General features: G+C 35.5%; 2 protein-coding genes across 2 annotated transcripts; both read right to left on the minus strand.

Moving 5' to 3' along the window:
• Positions 1-5,823: 5,823 nt before the first annotated feature.
• On the minus strand, positions 5,824-12,730 carry LOC129804214 (neurotrophin 1). Its single transcript, XM_055851328.1, has 5 exons — positions 12,139-12,730; positions 8,190-8,650; positions 7,350-8,101; positions 7,090-7,215; positions 5,824-7,028 (listed from the first exon to the last, which is right to left on the minus strand). Exons 2-5 carry the CDS (start codon positions 8,607-8,609, stop codon positions 5,930-5,932), a joined length of 2,397 nt encoding a protein of 798 aa, XP_055707303.1. The 5' UTR covers positions 8,610-8,650; positions 12,139-12,730; the 3' UTR covers positions 5,824-5,929.
• Positions 12,731-19,164: 6,434 nt separating this feature from the next.
• On the minus strand, positions 19,165-22,584 carry LOC129801021 (mucin-2-like). Its single transcript, XM_055845776.1, has 4 exons — positions 20,646-22,584; positions 20,389-20,588; positions 19,958-20,330; positions 19,165-19,897 (listed from the first exon to the last, which is right to left on the minus strand). Exons 1-4 carry the CDS (start codon positions 22,582-22,584, stop codon positions 19,587-19,589), a joined length of 2,823 nt encoding a protein of 940 aa, XP_055701751.1. The 3' UTR covers positions 19,165-19,586.
• Between the last annotated feature and the right edge of the window lie 12 nt (positions 22,585-22,596).

The raw sequence follows: 22,596 nt of genomic DNA on the forward strand, positions 1-22,596 counted from the left end.
ATGCCCCTAAGTAAAATATTAATTTTTGAATAAAAAATCTAAAATTAAATTCTCTTAATAATTGTCACTTAATTGATTTTACTGATTTCAAATTTTATATGAATCCAGTTCTTTTCGTAATCTTTTCCGGATCAAATCAAAAATTTGCCGACCCATTTAGGTCTAGTTTTAAATAAGTAGGGGAGACTGGGGCAAAAAGTCACAAAACGGATATTTTATTTTTTACAAGCTACCCGAGCATCTCCAAAATTTCTAATTAGCACAGTTTTATAGGAAATTTACCGCTCTGTTAAAGTCATTTTATCTATTTTGTAAGGAAATATATCTATCGAGCCGTTTTCTAAAAGGTAATTTTGTAATCATTCTCAAAAAATCTGTTGAAAATAGTATCAGGCATACTATCACATTTTGATTCGCTTTATTACGGGATTCCGTAAATTTAAGTAAAATACCGAGATTACATATTTTCATAGAAAATTTATTCTTCTACACCTTTGTAAAACATCGTTTTCTCTATCTGAGTGAAAAAAGCGCATTTTAAGTTATTTTACAAAAAAAACACAGAAAAGACATCAAATCGTTTGACCAACGCAAACAACAAGCGGCGACACATAGCATTGACGTTTCTTTTCACCGTGGGACATCAGAAATTGTTTCAGCTTTTGTTACTTTTTGCTCCATAGCTTTTGTTACTTTTTACCCCAAGTGGTCGTTTTTTATAAAAGAATTTCTGGAGAAAAGAATCTTTGTAAAATTCTAAAATAGATAGCGGATTTGTATTCAAAGAATATCCAGATAATTTGGGAAATATTCACCAGTGCATCAAATTTAATATAAGTAGCTAATAATTGATATCTTCTGCACGGAAAATATTTCAAAAATAGGGCTAAAAATTTCGATCTTTTTTATTTTCTAAATTCCTTGTTCAAATTCTAACAAACTTACGACATTGAAGAAGACCTATATGGAGGCTATCTATGGGAAAAAAATTTAAGCCGCTATCTTATTTATCTTGGAAGATATTGAATTTTAAAATTTTCGATTTGTAACTTTTTGCCCCAGTCTCCCCTATTAAAAAGCTACTATTAGTTTTAACTTAACAAAATAAGGCATTATTTAAAAAAAAGGAGGTAAATCGTCCCAGACTTTACGAAATGCTCGAACTCATATTTTAGATGCTATACCTCAGAAGTATTTTCACATCATTTATCGTTCACTGGTTCTCATCCGTTTTGAGCCCATTCACAAATCACACAAATATCCCCCAAAATATCTTTAAAAATAATAAGAACTGTTTTTGGATGAAAAATACTTATTTTGGAACCGGTTCAGACTTGTCGGAATTTGCAGAATTTTTCTAACGAGAACAAACATGATGTCGTTTAGAAATTTATTTTTCTTACCGAAGAATATTTTAATACAGGAAATTTTACACACTTTATGATCATTATACTTTCTTCTCCTTTATTCTTTGATACAACGTTTCGGAAGCAGGTTTCCTTTTTCTTCAGGTACAGAAAATTCCGGAAAAAAATCGGGAAAGCGAATGGAAGAGTTACTGGAGACGTTTTGTAGCGCAGGTTGTGGTGATATTGTTCCCCAGAATTTTCCATTGTTTAAAATACGTATTTTAGCTGATCAAACTTAAATATTGATCTCATACCGTAGATGCAAGTGACCTCTGCTGTAAGTATTTCTTTCATTCTAGAGAACTTAGGGATGGGTGCTTTACAGTAACGACGATCCTTAAGTACTACTAGAAATATTTGTCAACAGCATGGTGACAAAATCATCCTCATGTAGTCCTTTCTTTTCAACCTTCAATTACTGAACATTAAGTAGAAATGTGTACGAAAAGATTAGCTAGTTGTAAAAGTATCCATTATTTTGTTAATCGAAGAGAACTGCTTGAAACTCCTTAACTAATTTCTAGCTTGCGCCTTTTGATATTCCAAATCACACCCTATCAGACTAAAAAAAAAATAAAGATTCAGATGCTGGTGAAGCTTCTCTCTTATTCCAGTCAAGACTGACTTCCTCATCTCATGAACACGCTCTTCGAGATCCTACTCCAGCAAGGGGAAATAACTTACAATTTTCAAACTATGATCTTAGAAATTTTAATAGACAGACGCACTTCTACAATTGGCCAATCCTGAAGTTTCGTTGCCCTCGGTAATATAGTATGGCTATTAGAATTTCTATGGGTAACGCTTTTAGAATTCCGTCTGACTATCAACTCGTACGAACGCCTTAATTTCGTTTAAATTTATTTCTTTAAATTATGTGATTACTTTAAATGTTTTGACTTGGATCTTCGATCTCGAATCTTGGAACAATAATGTTTAAGCTAATTTTGCTTATTAAGTTAGATAAAATCTAAAAACGACGCTTGAGAAAAAGGTTTTTTTTTAATTTTAATGTAGTGTTGACTTACTTTTGACTGTATGTTGTTAAATAATTAAATCATCAGTAATATGATGGCTGATTAACCTCTGTGTTAAATTTTACCATAATCGAACAAATGTAAATTCTTAAAATACTGAAACAGCCTGAAAATTCGCAAAATCACTAAAAAAAAAGCGTCTTAAAAATAAAAATAAAAATTTCTGAAATTGAATAAGCGTGTCTAAATATTTGTTCTGTACTGAATCACAAAAAAAATATTATTCCTTTTTATTAAGTAGTTGCTGTACCTAAATGTGACATAAGAATTTTAAATTTAAATTTAGGCCTAATTCAAAACAAAAAAAAATAACAAGTGAAATCTAATCCAGTCTTTTGTTCATCGTGAAAATAATAAAGTCCTACAATATGTGATTTCTTTCCACACCGAACTCCAAACAAATTGAACAATTGTCTGTCTTGTGCGATTTAAAGTCAATTTGCTCATTATTGGAGAAAAGAAAGAAATCTCTCGCTTTTCACCCAAATTCAATTTAGAACAATTACATTGAGCATCGGTAAAAAAAAGTGTTTCTTTTCTCCAGTTCATTAAATTTCGTTGCTTTAAATTGCAACACTAATGGCTTTTTTCCCCGATGTCAGTACCAAACAAATTAATTAAAATGAGCTCAATGGGCAGTTCTGATGGGAATTTTATAAACCTCCATTCTCAAGGTGCCGCCACACTTTCATCGAAAAAAAAATCTCTTAGGAGAGTCTCTCTAAGATCATACTGAGTCTTCGGAGGGAGAACTAAATATGACGAACCAATCCAGGGCATTTTGATAGACATTGGCATTCAGAGGTTTATCGTGGTAAGTTAATCGAGTAATTGCTATTCCAGCATCAGCAATGAAAAATAATATTACAAGTTGAGCATTGCATGAACAATGTTTTCATGATCGCTTGGAACTGCTTGCAATATGTCTTTCGTGCTGTGCCACAACGCCCAATATTTTCTTGGCTATTATGTGATAAAGTATGTAATTTGGCGCACTTAAAGGTCAGTTGTCTCACTAAACTGCCATCGTTGTATCATTTGTATACACAATTGCCCATTAAACTGTTTCATATGATTGGGGATCAGTGTACACAAAATTACAGCATGCACTAAAAAAGTGACACCTCTCTGGATGCTGAAGCATAACAAAAAAAATTGTCTTTTAGCACGGGTTTTGAGTATCAGCAAAATCTCTTTGAACCTGTGCAAAAACCGGAGATTGCTGTCACTTTCCCTATGTAGCTACAAAATGCGATTACTTTCTTTTCAAGACCACCGGTAGAGTGTGTCTCCCAATCGAAAAATGCTAATCAATTGTTGAGGGCAAAATGAAAATTTTCTCGTTGATCTGCTGAGGGGTTCGGTATTTAGTTCTTCGATGTTTTTAGTTTCATCCATATTTAAGAACTGTTGGCCTGAAAGTTTTCTGTTTAAGGTAATATCAGATGCTTTTAATACTTGATGGGTACCGTTTAGGTAGCTTAACGCGGACAAAATAGGGAGCTATTACACTGACATGAAACAAATCCGAAAAAGTTAAAATAACAATCCGGAAATATTAATTTTACCCTGCAGTATTGATCTGAAATCGGTGTAAATATTATGCTTTATAGGTGTATTATGGGTCAAAGTTACCCTTTTTCATGTTAATTTTACACTTAAAAGGTGTAAAATTAACATTAAAAAATGTTGATATATTTTTACACCTAAAAAGTGTTAAACTTACGAGGAAAAAAGTTAATCGCACCCCCTTTTTTCTCAGTGTAAGCTTACACGGGCTTTAAAACTGAGGTTTAACATCTCAAATTATTATCAGTAAAAATGTTTATAAAAATCTAGACTTACCATTGAATATGAAGAGCAAATTATTCGTTAGTTTTCGAAAAATGAAAAACTAGTTTGTTATTTAGAATATCGATACATTAAAGAACTAGGCTATGAGCATGAACAGACTTGAGCTGATCCTCGAAAATATTTAGCCTACAAAATTTCGCAGTAATAGAATAAGTAAAAGAAATTTATGCAAAGGGCCTCTAATCGATTATTCTAATGCCGTACACACTCACGACTTAAGCTGAGGGACGGCTTAACGTAATTATGACCAAAATAGTGATCAGAATATACTACGTCCTTAAAGGATTCGCCAGAAAACCTTCAATAAGAATTGTATCCACATTATAAAAGCAGAAAAATGCTTAACTGTCATAAGAATAAGAACATGCACCTAAATCAATTGAAAAGCGGCTTAGCGTAATTAACCTAAAAACAGTGTTTAAACTATATTTACATTATATTTAATTAAGCTATCCTTGGCTTAAACTTTAGGCCTCTGCTTGGGCCTATAAATAATAATAATAATAATGCTGGCACAACATTCCATGAAGGAACAAGGCCTTCCCGCAAGGGGATTTTCTAGACATGCATTATTATTTGTTCTTGTACGGGATGAGGTTGTCAGTCTCATACCCGTGGAATCAAGTGCAGTGAAGCTTACTGGATACAATTCGAACACCTTTAACGCCAGAAAAATTTCTGGTGACCTAAAGGGGATTAGAACCCGGGACCTTGCATCATGGAGCGAGTGCTCTACCACTTGACCCATTGAGTGCACGGGCCTATAAATAACCTATAAGAATTCTTAAGGCTCAGTTGTCTTCTTTGTACTCATCTCATAAGGAAACCTACGACAAAATGGAACAAAACGGATATTTTAATTTTTCGTGAGCTCTAAGAAGACCTAAAATATTTCTTAACCGAAGTTTCGTGATGCAATTGGTAAAGATGTTCGCTTCATGGGCGGTGGGACCCCCGACTCGACTAGAGAACCCGACAGATTATTGATCTTCTAACCGGTTACTGTTTCAACAAACATCTGAATGGGTGTCCAATGTAACATAATATGCAGAGGATGCAATCAAACTGAGGAGACGGTCACTCACTATGTGTGCGACTGCCCCAAAGCGGTGCTGTATGATGAAGACCTATCAAGATCAAAGCCGCCCTGTTTAATGGAGTCTATCCGAAAAACGGGCTAGCTTAAATCATCTTGTCCTTAGCAGGGGCTAATTTAATTGGGGATGCATAATAGGCCCAGAAGGAGGCCTGCGTGCAGCGGCACCATTGTAATCTAATCTAATAATACATATTCCATCCAGAATCCATTCAGATTCAATCTATTCTCGTTCTCGTATTTTAAAACTTCAGGCAGCATCAAGATCTTTCTGGCATTTATTCTTGTTGACAGTACTTCGGTCTCCAAATGACATACCCCTAGAATTTTAATAAAGGCATCGATCATGCATGCAAAATCTCCCATCAGCATTGATCAATTTCACACATCTTTTTTTCCAAAGATCAGTCATAAAGAACTTACATCATGGTCTTCTACATTTTCTTTTATTGGCTTCCACATGCATTTTCCACCAATTGTGAATAAATACGAAAAATAAATTACACATTAGAAACTAATATAACTTGCGGCATTCACAGCCGCTTTTTGCCATTGATCATTGGTTGCCAGTCGCTACCGACACTGCTAGCGCCAATGCGCGACTCTTTTCCGGATGCTGCGGCCTGCGGCACCTCTACACCCCCCTTGGCCGCTCCATTCTCAAAGAACTCTATTATCGGATGATAATTGTAGTTCACCCGGCTACTTCCGGCATCACTTTCTAAGCCTGTGTTAGGTAGACGAGGAGTTATCATCTTGGCAGTGACTTCTTGCAGGGTTTGTGTAGTAGTCAAAGGGGTAGATCGCCTTTTTGGCCTTTCAGTAACAACTCCTGCTGCTGTGGATGGAATGGTAATCTCCTGAAATTGAGTAGCACTACCAGATAGGTTCTGATCAATGCGACTCGTTGGCCTTTTACGGCGTTTGCCCGTGAAAGGGCCTCTTTTGAAAGACACAAGCTCTCCGAACTCATTTAGTGGTGGACTGAGGTAGGGTTCAGGCGGAGTGTTAACTTGAAGAGTTAAAGGAGGGCCACCCGGAACTTTGATATGATCTACTCTAATCTTGGGGACACTAGAACTGGACAAAATGGATTTAGGTGGTTTGCGGATCCTTTTGAAACCATCCCCAAACTGATACGCAATATCGTCTTCTTCCTCATCTTCATCATCCTCAAAGTCATCATCTTCATCATAGTCATTTATGTTGTCGTTTATTGTTGAATAGGGCTTGGTTCTTGAAGGTGATCCAAAGAGGTTTGTTGAGGCATCTTTGTAGGATGAATATTGATTTGAAGCAGTTGTTAGAGGTGGGTAGGAATCACGATAGCCATCGATACGGCAGGAACAGCAAGTGGGTACTTTGAAGATATCAACATGAAGACCCCTAGTATTGTCCCAGCTAAGCAATCGATGGTAGTTGTAGACCTGAACACACCGTGATCTGAAGTTCTCCGTAAGATACGTACAACTGTCCTGGGGGTTGCTGCATTTCTCCAATCGAAGGGTTTGGGTGTGCTTTCCAGTGTTGACGATATACTTCCATTCTCCCGTTGCAGACTTGGCTTTCTGAGGACGAGCGTATCGTATAATGCTGTTGCACATGGCTCCAGGTTGACCGGTGTCCTCTCGTCTGTAATTTTCAAAATTTGTAAAACTCCTTTTAAAACAATATGATGAGAAATTTGTACTACCGTTTGCTTTCGTAGAGCAAGTCATCGGAATACATAGTATCCTGTTCTTCAGCTTTGTCGCTGTATTCAGCCAAAAGAGCGTTCATTGCATAAGAGTGCCTCCTAATGCTTCCCATAATTTTATCCCTGAGAGATGATAAGATTTATTATAATTTATGAAGGAGACAAATTTGCGATTGGGATAAGGAAATTTTAGTGAATTCTTAGGTTGTCAGAGAGTGAAAAACTTGAAATGCTGTTAGAATATAAAGGACACTTACATCGGATAATCATCAACCCTTAAGCAAATACTTCCGGTGAATTTCTCACAGCCCTGAGAGCTCAGATGTGGAGGTTTGCGGAAAAGGAAAGGTGGCGGGGGCTTCTTCCGATGTCGCTTTCTTCCTATCAGCATTTCTGGAGTTGGAAGGTTCTCTGATGATTCGGTTGTTGGTGCATCTGTGATTTCTGTTCCATTCAAAGACTCAAAAGCTAGATCCTCAATTTCTTCGAGAGTCAAATTCTTTTCAACGGGACTTGATCTTGTAAGCGTAATGGATAGGGGTTGAACGCTTAGAAGAGGATCTGTAGATTCAGTCGGAGGCATTTGGTCATTTTGTTCAAGTTTTTGATCAAATTTGGGCATTGATTGAATGAGTTTCTCATAATGGGGAGCTTCTCTGGTGACAAGAAATGCTCTGGATTCGCTCTGTCGCGCATTTCTGTGACCATCATCTGTGGTGACAATAACACCATCATCATCTTCAACCGATAGACGATCGTCTCTAATATTAAGCATTGGGTTTGTTGTATTGAGAACTGTTCCAACGGCCTCATTTCTCTCATCACTTTCCACGGATGATTGAGTGTTAAAACTACGGCGAAGAAGTTGTGCCTGAGGAATGGGTTCATTCTCGAAGAAAGTGTCGTACGGCTTATGATGTGCAGTTGTGGCAGCAAATCGCACCAGATTTGCAATATCGAGAACCAGCGGTAGTATCAGATCTTTCCGGTCGCCGAACATGCTTTTCACCTTTTGCCAAAGAAAATACAGAGAGAAATTAAAGAAAATTGATTAATGTGAATGAAAGAACACAAAGAAACTTGAATGCCTGATTCACCTGGTTGAGATTCAATTCCCTGCCTGGCTTGGCATTGACTTGAGCCGAAACGAGAGCAGCCAGGGCTGTTCTCTGTTGACTGGATAGCATTCGCAGAATTGGGAGGATTTCGGCAAATTTTTGGCGCAATTTTAGATTAGCCCATGCTTTCATGAGTGCCGCTCTCACTTTTTGCTCTTTTGTGTGAAAATTCACAGCCACCGGATCTGATTCCGTTTCCACATCATCCAAATCATCCAAAAGTGTATTTTGGTGCGTATTTCTATTGTCAGTCACTTCATCCACATACTCATAGTCACTCGTAGGCGTTTGCGTCTCAAACTCAAAGTCCACTAAATCATCAACATCTTCACCATTTACCATCACTTTCAACAGTGTCAATAGTGAAAAGATCACAATTGCTTTTGATACACGACCCATTTTTTCTGTTGATATTTGGGCACTCCTTGCACACGTGGGATCTGTAAACAAATAGAGAAAATTATTGCAAAATTATCTGAAAGAAAATTGCTACTACATTTCTAAAATTAAAAAGAAATTACAGTAATAAATCAGTATTTGAATTGAGGAAACTATATTATTTTATATTTTGCTGGTATGGCAAATAAATTATAAAAGTATCAAATGAATCTAAATGATATAAATCGGAATTTTAATCCTAAGTGAATACCTAATTGCAAATATGAAAATTATTTCGTCGCTACCGAATTTTCTAAAGTAAACTTGTAAAGTTTTTGAAAAAATTATGTGCTACTGATCAAAATTACAAAATTCTTTATATTTTTAGTTTTATTAGTTTTTTAAATCGTTGTAAATTAACACTAATTTAGAATACAAGATCACACACTGAGTTTCGAATGAAATCGTGAGATGAATTCGCTGCCAGCTTAAATCCTGAAATAGATCAAAATTCTAAAAGTAAAAATCCCGAATAGGTCTAAATTCCTAAAGCCAAAATCCCAAATGAGTCAAAATCCCGAATGGACCAAAATCCCGAAAAGCCAGAATCCCTAATGGGCTAAAATTCCGAAAAACCATAATCCAGAAACCAATTCGGGATTTTGGTTTTCGGGTTTTTGACGGAGACCCTATGAATTACCTTAAAAATTATAAATAAAAACTATAAAAATATTAATTTTCGGTAATTCGCATTATTATCCCTTTAGTAAAAACATACCAATAATAGCTACACAATAAAAAAAATATTGGCTGTTTTTCTTTGTAAATTTACATCAATACACAATTTTTCTAGCAGTACGGCAATTAATGTGTAAGATTCCCGACTTTATTATTATTTATTGTGTTTCCTCAGTATTTGTCAGATAGTAATTTTACAGATTGATGATTTTGGTACCTATTTTTATGGATGTTTTTAGTTTTCAAAGGATTTTCAATATAATACTGGTCGAAACAGGCCTAAAGGCCTAAGACCTTGGTAAGGGGGGTTAGGCAAGGGGGGAAACAAAAAAATAATAATTTTTGTACGCATTTTTTATCTTTAAAAGCAATTCGTTCTTGTTAAAAAATAACAACATTTTAAAATAAAAATATGAGCATATTTTTTCGTAAATGAAAGTTACAGTTACATTGAAACATCTCGCATGAGTTCAATATCCTGTTTCCCTTATATCAAAACAATAAATCATTCTTCTGCCTTTTTACTAGAAAAATTTACGAAAAAATTTAATATCTTATATTACTTGAAAAATTATTAAATTCTATGTTCTCTGTGATTTTCAAAGAATTTAGAATATTCTTAAAATTTAACCAAAATCGTTTATGTGAAGAATCTGTGAATTTTTTGTCCACCGCCGTCTTAGGGTCGTGTCCTTAATTAGGAGGCAAACCTGTGCTGCTTTTCATGTTTTTTTTTCGAAACGAGCAATTTTTTTTTAATTTTTTGTATATGCGTTTATACATATTTAAAGTGGTTAAATAGTCTTTTAGAAAAAGATATCACAAATTAGCGGATTAATGAACAGTTTAGTGAAAACCTCTCGCCAAAGCAGTGCCTAATTCGCGGGAAATATAGGGAAAGTGCACTTCCTTCGAACGTTCATGCCTTCGAATAGTGTGAATTTCTTTTGTTTTTCGTAAGAGATTCACATTAAATTATCATGGAATTATCAACAATTGATGATAAGCCAACTAATATTTAATAGAAATATGTAACTTTCTTAGGAAAACAAAAAGAAATTTCGCGTTATTCGAAGGCATGAACGTTCGAAGTGAGAGTACTTTCCCCTACAGTTTGTAATATCTGATAAATACAATCTAAAAAAATTCGAATTTTATATAAGGATTTCAAGATTAAATTAAGAAAACCCGAAGAAAATCGTGAAATCGGAATTTTTTCAGTGTTTAAAAAAAACATGCATTTTTTGGTCAAGATTTCGGTTTTAGAATGCTGTATCATAAAAAAATAGGATCTCAACAATTTTTTAGTTCAACTAGAAGAGAATTTAATACTGAAGTGAATGATGTTCCAAGCGTTCCGGCGATGTTCGCCGGAATGATGCAAATCTGCTCGACGCTCCGTTGCTTTCGTCTCTGCATTTTCGGAACTATTTCGAAATGGCGAGATAGTTTCTCTATCGATTTAAAGAATAAGAAATATAAACTACTTTTGACCTTGTAATTAAGGACACGGCCTTATCGTAAATTGTGCACCTACAGAGAAAACGGTGGAAAAACTAAAATAGACTTCCGCCTATTCGGTTCTTTTAAATCGGACTACGTTTTAATTCAAAAGGTAATTCAATTTCAATTTTTTTATGGAATTTATAATAAATCTGAGTACCTATATAAATATTGAACAAAATATCATTAGATTTCAAATAAATAGTTTTATACAAGAATTTCTCCCTAATTCGAATGACATTTCGCTCGCAAAATCTCGAAAAATCATACTAAATCTGATGTAAGATCACAAAAGGTTTCGACTAAAATTTTTAATAAAAGTAGAACGAGATAAAAAAAACACGTAAATTAATCACAGTAAAAAAAGGAGAAATGATAATATCGCCAATGAACTATTCTGTATTACTTAACCGATGTTGGTAACATGTACACTAATAAAACATCTTTCATTTTAATAGCCCTATTAATTATTTGTTTTTTTTTGTTTATTTTGCAAAGCTTTAATAGGACGATAATTAAAAATTCCGCTATAATTTTTTTGTGGATTTAAATGTAAACAAAAATAAAGTGTCTGTATCATTTAATTATCCATATTAAAATATAAACCGTGAAATGTGTGTTAAATTTTCTTTGCAATATTCAAATTTTAAGCCTATCATTAATATTATAATCTTTTCGTGTGATTTGAATTCAAACACACAAATTTGCTAACAAAAAGAGATCCCTTCATTAGATAGAGTGTCAATCCAAAAGCTTAATCAACTTCGCCATCAAAATTTTGCAATTAAGTTAACAGTTTTCTCACTAGAAATAATGTAATTCACTTACTATAAAAACTTTAACAAGAAAAGTGTAAAGACAATATAAAAAAATTGTGACATTGAACAATTATTTTAATTTGTTTCTCTAATTTATGTGCATAAAGCTACGAAATAGAATATGTATACCGCTTTCTTGCTCCAACCCAAAAAGAAGAAATTATTGTAAGCAATTTACTTTTCAAAGTGATCTCTAAAACAGCGCTGGGATGCTTATTTTTTTTGTTAAACCATGGAATTTTAATGAGAAAATTTCATAAAGAACAGTACGGTATATTTCTTACAAGACAAAACTGTAAAAAAAAACATGAATTGAGTAAAAGATTCCGTGACTGAAGATCCACTGTCACCTAATCCGTAAATCAACCAAGTGAGATGAAAAACAGCGACACAACGCGTGAAAATTACTTTCCTCACAGTTGAGGTTGAATAAACTCAAAATATCAATATCTTGGCACGGAAGACGGCAAAAAAATCACAACAAAACTTACTGTTGCGGTGCAATTAAACGTGTTGATTGAGCATTCTACACTTGATACAATTATAATTGCAATTCCTGTTAACTGGTTTTTTGCCTTGGACTGGGTGGAAAGATGTTGTCCGCGAGGGAAACTTCACGAGAAAATGATGTCTCTCTCAGTAATTTCACTGTACAAAACCTGCGCACTTTAGTAACTCATTGGGCAATGATTGTGGACTTTTCATCCATTGGGTCTCTTAATGGCAGAATGAAATTGATGTCAATGACATAATCACTGATGAAAGCACCACGAAAAGTCTTCACACAAAAAAAACTGGTATTCCTCAGTAATCCAAGAGGTCAAATGCCATTGCAGATAGTGGAAACTCTTTTACTTTTTCACTTAAAAGTTTCACAACATCTTCCTCATTTCCACAATTTCCACAAAGTTAGTGGACGGAAAATACTGCAAAATGGCAGGCCCTTTCACTGATTCTAATGGTGGATGATGGTCTTAAGGTGTTGCAGCAATTGATATTCTTATACGGTTTTGAAGTCTCCTTTTAACACTTTCACGGAGAAAAAAAGCAACTGATCGTAAGGTGTTCAGATTGAAACTGAGCACTTGCTGAGGAATTGAAGACGCGGCAAGCGCCCGTGACCTAGAGACGGACTTTCTGGGCTCTTGTATGTGTTCCGTTGACGATTTATTACACGGCTACAAAAAACCACCCAATCCACATACACTTTCTTCAAGAAATTACATCGAGAAATCAACACCAACACTCGCGATCGCTGTATAAAGCCCATGCTGAAAATTATGGAAACAGTCAGGTTTTACACTTAAACTTTACTTGTTGGATCAACAACTGCATTTACTCTGTGCTTACATTCATTGCAAACGCTAAACAACGACGCGTCGTTTACAACTAATACAGACACAAAGTAAATGCAGTTAGCACACTTGCTGATCCAACTGGCGCGACTATGTGACGATGCGGCCCCAATAATAGGCCCGGGCACTGCAACTAGTCAATTTCTTGTACTGTACCCATCCTCTTGATTTGTAAGAGTTTAATTTTAGCGTCCTTTATGTTGGACAACAAAGCTCTAGGTTGAGACATTTTCATGATGAAGATAGTGTAAACAGAGTCGCGGTATCCCAAATGTAAGACAATAATAATAATAATAATAATAATAATAATAATAATAATAATAATAATAATAATAATAATAATAATAATAATAATGCTGGCACAACATTCCATGAAGGAACAAGGCCTTCCCGCAAGTGGATTTCTAGACATGCATTATTATTTTTTTCTTGTACGGGATGAGGTTGTCAGTCCATGCCCGTGGAATCAAGTGTAGTGAAGCTCACTGGATGCAATCCGAACACCTTTAACGCCAGAAAAATTCCTGATGACCTAAAGGAGATTCGAACCCGGGATACTTGCATCATAGAGCGAGTGCTCTACCACTTGACCCATTGAGTGTAAGACAATAGCATAGTGAATATTGTACTCTTCGACCCCTAAACATTATCGGAAAGCCTAATGCCCATTCTTTTTAAGTGAAAACTAGAGCACAATGTCCCGTAAGCAGGCCAATTTGCTTTCTAAATTGTGTTTTGTTGATATTTACGATTTCTTATCTTCATTTGCCGTCTGATTCCAGGATCAACTTACCACGTTGAAGGCCAGGCGTTTTAGCCTAGAGTGTATCTTGTACTCATTGATCGCCTTCTCGTTGAAAAGGTCCTTGATGGGGCTCCCAGAATAGCCCCAAAGAGGCATTATACTAAGCTTCTTGATGCGCTCTTCCACACACCATTCGGCTTATATCTGGTGATGGCTTTTTGGTGTCATGTCGAGATTGTCCATTAAACAACTTAATTCACATTCACACTCTTCGGGTGAATCACGCCACAGAGAAGCCTCCAGAGATTGTGTTGCCTCAATGGATCTGTTAGGGTGTGAAGTTACACAACGTGCACAACCCATGTCGGGGACTGCTCTTATTCGCAACTAGCCCTGGCAGGTCTGACACGAGTCCTGCCTGTGCCGTTCAGTAATCCATCACCTACACCCCGCACCCCGGCAGCGTAAGCAAATCCCCGGGTTCCGATATTTTATCTCAAGAACTAAAATTTCTCTTTTAAATTCCAGCGAAGTATCATGTGACTACCTCACTTAAATTGCTAATGTGAATGCGTATCAAGATTCCAGGACATATAAGATGATATCCATAGACTAAATCGGATTTCAATAGTGATATTAGAATTCTGAGTCTTGCAAGATTTGTGTGTCCAATACGTTTACATTTGTTTACTTACTTTGGCAAAATCGCTAATAGTTGCTATTTAGAAGTTTAAGGAAACTAGTGCACCACCGAACACGGGGTAGCACTGAATACTGCGATTTTTCAATTAGTTATTAGACTTCAGAGCAGGGCCGTAGCGCTGAGGGGGCTTTGAGGGGCAATGCCCTACCTTAAAGCTTCCAATGCCCTGCCTTAAAAACCAAAAACTAAGATAATGTTCTAAGTAAAATGTTCGTAGTATGATATGGTAGAGAAGAAATTAATCTCCTCTTAAATGGCCTGTGATCGATAAGTGATCAATTGAAGTGCTTAATGCAATTGGTTAAAATCGTATGGAAAGTCAAACGATAATTTTCTGAAAAATTTAAATATTTTCTCAAACATCTTATAAAAAAAAATAGAATATTTATCCATCAATATGGCATTGTTATTAATGAGTTGAATTAATTAAATGAAATAATGTTTTTCAATTGTTCTGAGCAAAATGAGCGTAAAGATTCTTACATTTCTTACATAAAAGCTCAATTTATTTCTTTTTCTCATTTACGCATTTTCAAGATAGTTAAGGGGTTACATGGATCAAGAAGACTGTAAAAATATAATAATTTCTCAATTTTTTTCAGCATATTAAAATTCAAATTTCATTTTTTTGAAAATTCCTTCGTTTAAATACTAGTTTAACTCATCAGGTAACAGGAAATATTTGGTTTTTAGTTTTCAGATGAACGAATTTCGAAAAATCTTGTCCACCGAAAAGTATGTATTTTTCGAAAATGTCTCCAAAAATCAAGTACCACACGATAAATTTCTAAATGAAATTAGTTTGAATATTGTACTTCTATATACGTAAGAGCTTGACCTTGAATTAATTATATTCTTTATAATGTAGAAAAGAAATTAGAAAAAAATCTGCTTCTTTTGTCAATTTTGATCCACGTAATACCACTTAAGTATATGTATCGACGAATTAGAATAATATATTTTATTTTTAAAATTTGTCTTTTTGATTTTTTTGTTTTACCTCATTCACTTACATTCAAGTGAAGTGGGACGGAAATAGACTAATCAAAAGAGATCAATCAAAAATTTTGATGAATGCCCTACCTTTAACTACTGATGCCCTACCTTAAATTCAACTCTAGTTTCAGCCCTGCTTCAGAGGATGAGACCTGTATGAATTCATAAATACTATTGCTAAAGATTATCCACTGAAACAATAATCCTCATTGTTCAAGTAGTTTAGCAATAAAAATCTGTGTTTGGTGCTACCCCCTATTCGATGGTGCCAGAGTTTCCCCTATATCTGTTTTAATATTCTCTTGTCTTATAATAATAATAACAAAAACAAAACATGTAAAATGAATGAAATTTCTATGTTCTTTGTTAAAATAACATGAGTATTTAAACTTAATTTATTTAAACAACATTTTTTAAAATTATTATTTTTTTATTGAACTTGAAAAAACATGCAGAAAAGCAAGGAAATTTCTTGACAGAAAACTTTATGCGACAGGCTTCCCAATCCTAAAATCTTACAAAGAAAAGCGACAAGAAAAAAGTCCGTCTGTTACTAAAAAGACCCATAACCATGAACATAGCTCGCCTCGCACTAAATTAAGTTCCTCTATAAGATTTTAGTCTCAATAAAATTAATCTTGACTTACCAGTTTAGGTTTGTTTTCATAATTTTCGACAGAGTTTCAGTTAAATATTCAGCAACGGCTCTTCTTGGAGTTGATGTGTGCGAGAAAACTTGCTTCCTGCCTTAAGTTGTGTACACCTTGGGAAGGTGGTAAAGACTGAGAGAACTGAGAGAAAAAAAAGATCGCGGAATGCAATGGTTAGACTTAAGATGTAAACTACTTGCAACACAAACATGCTGGCTGCAAATGAAAGTTTGCATATCGGTTTAATGCACTTGCTATAGTTAATCATTTTTTTCCTATTTTTTTTCTTGTATCCGCCGGAGACAAGTTTTTGACAAATGAACTCGTTTGTATCTGGCTTAAGAAAGTTTCAATAAGCGCTCAATATTGCACAAATGAGAGTTTTTGCTCTCATATTAATTCTGCAGATTAATTTTTTTACATTGGAAATGGACACAGTGGCTTCAGATGGTAGGAAAGAAAGATAAATTTCTCATGGTGATTCTGGGCTAATTCCGGATTAATAATTTCTTCAAGTTTCATTAACAATTTTCCTGCTACAAAGAGGTATATAATTTATATATCTGTAATTCTCTAATTGCTCCAATAACTTCTTCCGATTAAAAATCACCACCTTAGGCTTAGTGGTTTCCTCAAAATTCACATAAATTTTCAACAAAACGGTTAAATGGCGTCATACATTTTAATGTTGGACATACAGAAATAGAAATTATTCATCTAGGAAAGTATAATGTTTGGATTATTGTTCACATGGACAAAATAGATGGTAAAATTTACTAAAGTCCCATATAAAGATTCTAAGCAAAAATACAGCAAAATAGCTTATACAGTAAGTAACTTTTAGAAACTATTATTTTTAATTCATTATTTCGGATTAAATTAAAACAAAATGCACTAGTTATGTGCAGTTTCTGTTTTATAACCTTAGGAGTTATTCAAGTATTCTCCACATTCTCCGTAATTCTGAGATAAATATTCAAGTTTTAAATATTTAAATTAACTTCTAGAAGACCTTTGACTTGAAAATCTCAATTATCTTAAAATTTTATACTGAATTACAGCAAACTCTACAAATTATGCTAAAGTGAAAATGTTGAACTTCTTATAGTTTTCTTTAATCATGGAGCAACTCGCTATAATATTTTAAAGCCTTAAATAAATTCTAGTAAAATTTAGTTTAATTTTAAATATTATATATCAAGCGTCATTTGTATTAGAATTGGAAATTTTAGAAATCCTTAATTTTCAGATTTAATACGACAAGGAATCATAAGTTTGTTACAGTGCTCATTTCTCGTGACAAAGGCTTTGAAACACTTTTGTAAATATTTAAAAAAAAAAACGGTTTTTGATTCCATTCCATTCTTTGGTTCATTACTCTTTCTAATTTTAGATTCGGAATTGTTTTTTCATTACTAATAAAATTAATTTCAAAAATAATGCATTAGGGTAAGTGTGCCAAATTTCGGCATAGTAGCATGCAAGTCTTAAGTTTGGAATGTAATATTTTAAATACAAATTGATTTTTTATTCTTTCTTCTGAAAGAGTGTTGCTTCGAACCTTGTAAAGAGTTTACCGTCTTTATTTACTCTTAAATCATTCTTAATACATTTTAAAATAAATAAAAAATATAGATATAGCTTTGTGCTCTATTTCGGCCATCTTCATTCTCATAGTTCCTTGTCCTTCGGGAATTCTTCCAATATCTTTTTCACGTCATCTCGTTTGTCGAAGCTACATTTTTTGTTATTCTTTTGCATTGTATAATCTCTAGGGTACGTAAAATCTAAAAGTTCATGGAAATTCGAGGAACAAAAAAGGTGGCCGAAATTGCAAGCTGGCCGGAATTTGGCACACTTACCCTACATCATCGTTCAAAAGTTTGTTACGGTCTACACTAATATTTCATATTTCCACCGTTCTTGCGAGATAATTCAGCAATTCGGGCAGGCACGAAAAGGCAAAGCTTCCTACACTCGTCTGATGTGAAAAGAGGCCAGGTCCCAATGATGATCTGCTTCAAGTCCTTCAAAGAAAGAGGTTTCTGTGCGGCGATTTTGACTTTTAGCAAAGACCAAAGATTTTCAATGGATGAGGGGTCTGGGCTTTGGAATGGGCCTGTTCATAACGTTAATGCCTTCATCCTGAAGATATATTGTAATGATTTTGGCCTTGTAAATTGGTGAGTTGCCTTGCTGTAGGACAAAATCGGCACCAATCCGCCGATTTCCTATTGAAGTTCAAGCTATTTATAAAAGAAGTAATTTTCAAATATAATTTATGTTTTTTTATGGAATAACTCAATAAAGAAAAATTTCTAATCATAGCGAATTAAAAATAAAAACTTATAAGGGAAGAGTACCAGCGATCGGCAGTGTTCCTCGGATCGTTAGCTTATTACCATATTGTTGCACCAATTTCAAGTGATTTTTTTTTAAATTATTAACTACTTTTTACCATTTAACTCTCACAAGAATGCAGTGCATTAGTTCAGATTTAATTTACAAAACTATTTTTTCGTGAAGCACCTGATTAAATTCGTGACGATCTGAGATACAGAGTTCTTAGTTGCAATTACATCTATTTTTTTTAAAAATTTATTGTAAAATTTTAAAATTCAAATGCACAGGTATAGATAAATGGATCACAAATAAACCGATTAGCATATACAAAAATACCAAATAATATTTTGAGACTTGAATTTTCAACTAAATATCGAGCATGTCTCTTAACATTCCGATCCGGGGTACTCTTACCTTATTTGTTATAACCTAATTTATATGCAAATTAGGAAAAAAATAAATATAGAAACTTACCTCAATAATAATAATAATGAATTATCTAAAATCATGAACCAAAGAATCAATCTTACGAAGATCATTATACGAATCGATTAGCAACAAATATTCCGATCATTTTTGTTTTCACCAATATCTTCAAATTAAATCGGAAAAAACTAATTGCAATATTTATGCAAAACATGTTTAACTTTCACCATAAAACCCATCCTACAATTGCCACTAAAACTGTGCCATTGAATTTCTTGAATCGAATAACACAAATTATCTTGTTTTCACAGTTTTTTTTTATTTATTCGATTAACGTCAACAATTTGAGATAAAATAAAATTCATTCACTTAATAAATAATGAAGGTATTAAAATTCATTAAATTATTTCCAGACTCAGGAAATCTTACAATTCACTCTAAAATTTCTTCCATATTTTCTTTACCTCCGAAGACTAGATATTTCTAAAAGAGATTTTGTTGCTATCTTAACATTAAGAGCATAGCGTGTGTTGTAAAGAAAAATTTCTTAAGATCAATTATAAAGAGTCCAGGAAGAATTCTGAACTACAGATTTTTTTGTATTTTTTTTTTGCTATTTACAGGAATAAAATTTTCAAAAGTCTAATAAGCTTGTGTGTGCAACATGTCTAATACTTTAGAACTGGCTAGGTTCTGCAATTCAATCAGATAGGGTTTCAAGTCAAATATCGCATTCAAATTCCGATATTCGCCTATTAAAGTACACCATCCCGTGCTCAAGATCCTCACTGAAGCCACTAACGTCGAGATACTCTGAGGAATTCTCCTGCTCAATCTCCCACTGGCGCAAGGCATGAGCTAGTTCACTTCTAGCATCAGAGAAGGATGGTCTCTGCCTAGGATCCTTCCGCCAGGTCTTTGACATTAGATGATACAGCTCTGGACGACAATCAGGAGGGATTTCTGGTCGTATTCCAGCTGGAACACTTCGCACCACTTCTCGCCCAGATAGATTGGGATAAGGGGTGCATCCTAAAGAAAAACAAATTTCGTTAATAAAGCAATATCAATAAGAAACCTAGATAAACTAACCAAGGGTAGCAATTTCCCAGAGTACAATCCCAAATGCCCAAACATCAGTCTCCGTTGAGAAGATGTGGTATTGCAGGGCTTCCGGAGCCATCCATCTGATGGGCAGAGCAGGTCTTACTTTGCTCCCACAGGTCTGACTCTCACTCCGACAAACCCCAAACTTAGTATCCAGCGTAGAGAAGGGCTGGAATCGAAATCGGGACTCTCCACATCTATTGCTGCTATGCGATCTCCTAAGATTGGACTTCCGGGAATACAATGTGTGGATACGCTTGGATTTATCCATATCGATGGACATTCCAAAGTCACAAATCTTGCAGACACCATTGTGATCCAAAAGGACATTCCGGGCAGCTAAATCTCGATGAACAATCTGGAACAAAGGATTTTTCTTTAAGCATTCATTCAGCTTTTTTTTCAATTCAACTTACCCTTTTGCTAGCAATGTACTCCATTCCTCTAGCTATGTCATGGGCAAATCCGGATAGTCTTCTTGGAGACAATGGGATAGAAGCAGTCTTGGTTCCGCTGGGTGTAGATTGAGGCACTGAGTGAACAGCACTCCTGGCAGCACGCAGAAGAGAGAGCAATCGTCCCCTCATGGCAAATTCCATGATAAGAAGATGAGGTTCTGCAACAAAGATAAATTAGACACAGTGCTGATAGACTTTCCCTGTATCATTCTTACCTTGATCTATACAAGCACCAAGAAGTGTCACTACATTCGGATGACTACCCAGCTTTCGCATAATGTCCGCTTCCAAATTCAGACCCCCACAGCCATTCTCTGTTCTTTCAGTCTTTACAGCAACTATTCTTGTTGTGCCTAAATGTCCTGCCAGGTCATCAGCTTCTGCCTTCCACACTTGTCCGAAATTTCCTTCTCCAAGAAGACTCTTGAATCTCAGATTGTTGCGATTGAAATCCCTCTCTGTCATGATTGACTCTTCACCCGATGAATCATCCATCTTAACCACAGGACTTATTGGCTGACCATCGTTCATGTATCTCTCGAGATCACTGGATTGTTTGGCTTCGCGTTTCAGTATTAGCATCCTCACCACGTAGATTATAATGATGGCAATGGGAAACATTCCCAAGCCAGCTAGAACATAAGCTGCCATATTCATCCTGTGCATCTCAATGGTCACATCTCCATTCCGTCTCAACAGAACTCCATCTGGTGTAGTAGGGGACTTCCTTGTGGCTGAAATATTCTGTCCAGGTAGTCCCATTATCGGCGGGAAGGTGGGAAAAATGGATGAAATGTTGAAAAAAGATGGAAGAAGAGGGTCAGAAATGTTGATGGTCTTTGGTGTTGTCGTCTCAATTGGAACGTCAGTGCTGGCCATGGATGTCATGGTGTCCACATCAGTGGAGCTGGGCGTTGAACTGGATGTCATAGGAACACTCGTAGATCTTACAGAAGTAGAAAATATTGTTTTACTAATACTCTTGCTGGTGCTGGAAACAATGGGAATACGAATAGGTTCCTCATTGTCTGGTGGAAGGGATGCTGCTGTAGAAATGTTAGAAAAGATTGCCTTGATACCAGGAACTATTGAGTAGGCCCTAGTATTGGCATCTTCCTCCCCACTTTCCGGAGGAGTTAATGAGGGTGGATTAGGGGTTGTTGTAGTTGGTACTGGAGTTGTGGTAGTTGTAGTTGTTGTCGTCGTGGTTGTTGTACTGGTTGTGGTAGTAGTAATTGTAAGAGAAACTGTTGTATCTTCTTCGTCATCTACCGTCCCTTCTGAGCTTGACTTTGTGATGTCAGGAGCTCCTGTTGTAGGTTCTGGAGCCAAATCTCGATTGATTTTGAGAATTTCACTTCCATTTATCACAGGAGCGACCTCAGAAGGGGACGGACTACTATCCTGATCTCTTTTGTTGGTGAAGATTACAAGATTGACATCCTTGTCGTTGAAAGCTGATGAAGAAGGATTTAGTGAATGTATATCAAGAGCTGGAAGAGATGATGGAGGAACTTCTAGGATGATTCCATGGAGATTCGGCGGGGACTTATCGAGAGCAAAGGGTGTGGGTGCAGCATCTGTACTTCTCAGTGTTACTAACTTTGCACTGCTATTGTTCTCCGGGATGTGAATAATATCCAGGGGGGTATTTTCCATATTTCTGCCCACACTTGCATCCGTGGATGTGGTGGTCGAGGATGGTGGCTTTGGGCTCCCAAAGCCTGACATATTGAGTCCTCTTCTGCTGAAGGCAACAATATTCCTTGTTGGATAGTACAAGCGTCCTTGTTGCCAAAATTTATTCTTCTCCGTTGTGGATGTCTTTGGTGCAGACACTTCCATAATCTCATCCTCATCATCCTTGACCTTCAGAGATTGCTTAATACTACCACTATTGGCAAAGTACGGTGATCTTTTAGTAGTGATCACTTGGTTCTTTGTCTCAGTAATCTTTGTGGCAGTGATCTTCTGACCAAAGAAGAGATAGGGTAGGAGATCTGTCTCCTCAACAGACTTATCAGTGGAAGTCTTTTGACGCTGCTTGGCAGCTTCGAGCCTCTTGCTGCGGATATCAACATATGATCGTGTGGATTTGGTTGGGGAAGGTGCATCCTTTCTCGTAGCATTTGAGATCTTTGTTTCTGTATCCATATCTTCAAATTA

This window comes from Phlebotomus papatasi, chromosome 2 (genome assembly GCF_024763615.1).
Source record: "Phlebotomus papatasi isolate M1 chromosome 2, Ppap_2.1, whole genome shotgun sequence".
Lineage (NCBI taxonomy): Eukaryota > Metazoa > Arthropoda > Insecta > Diptera > Psychodidae > Phlebotomus > Phlebotomus papatasi.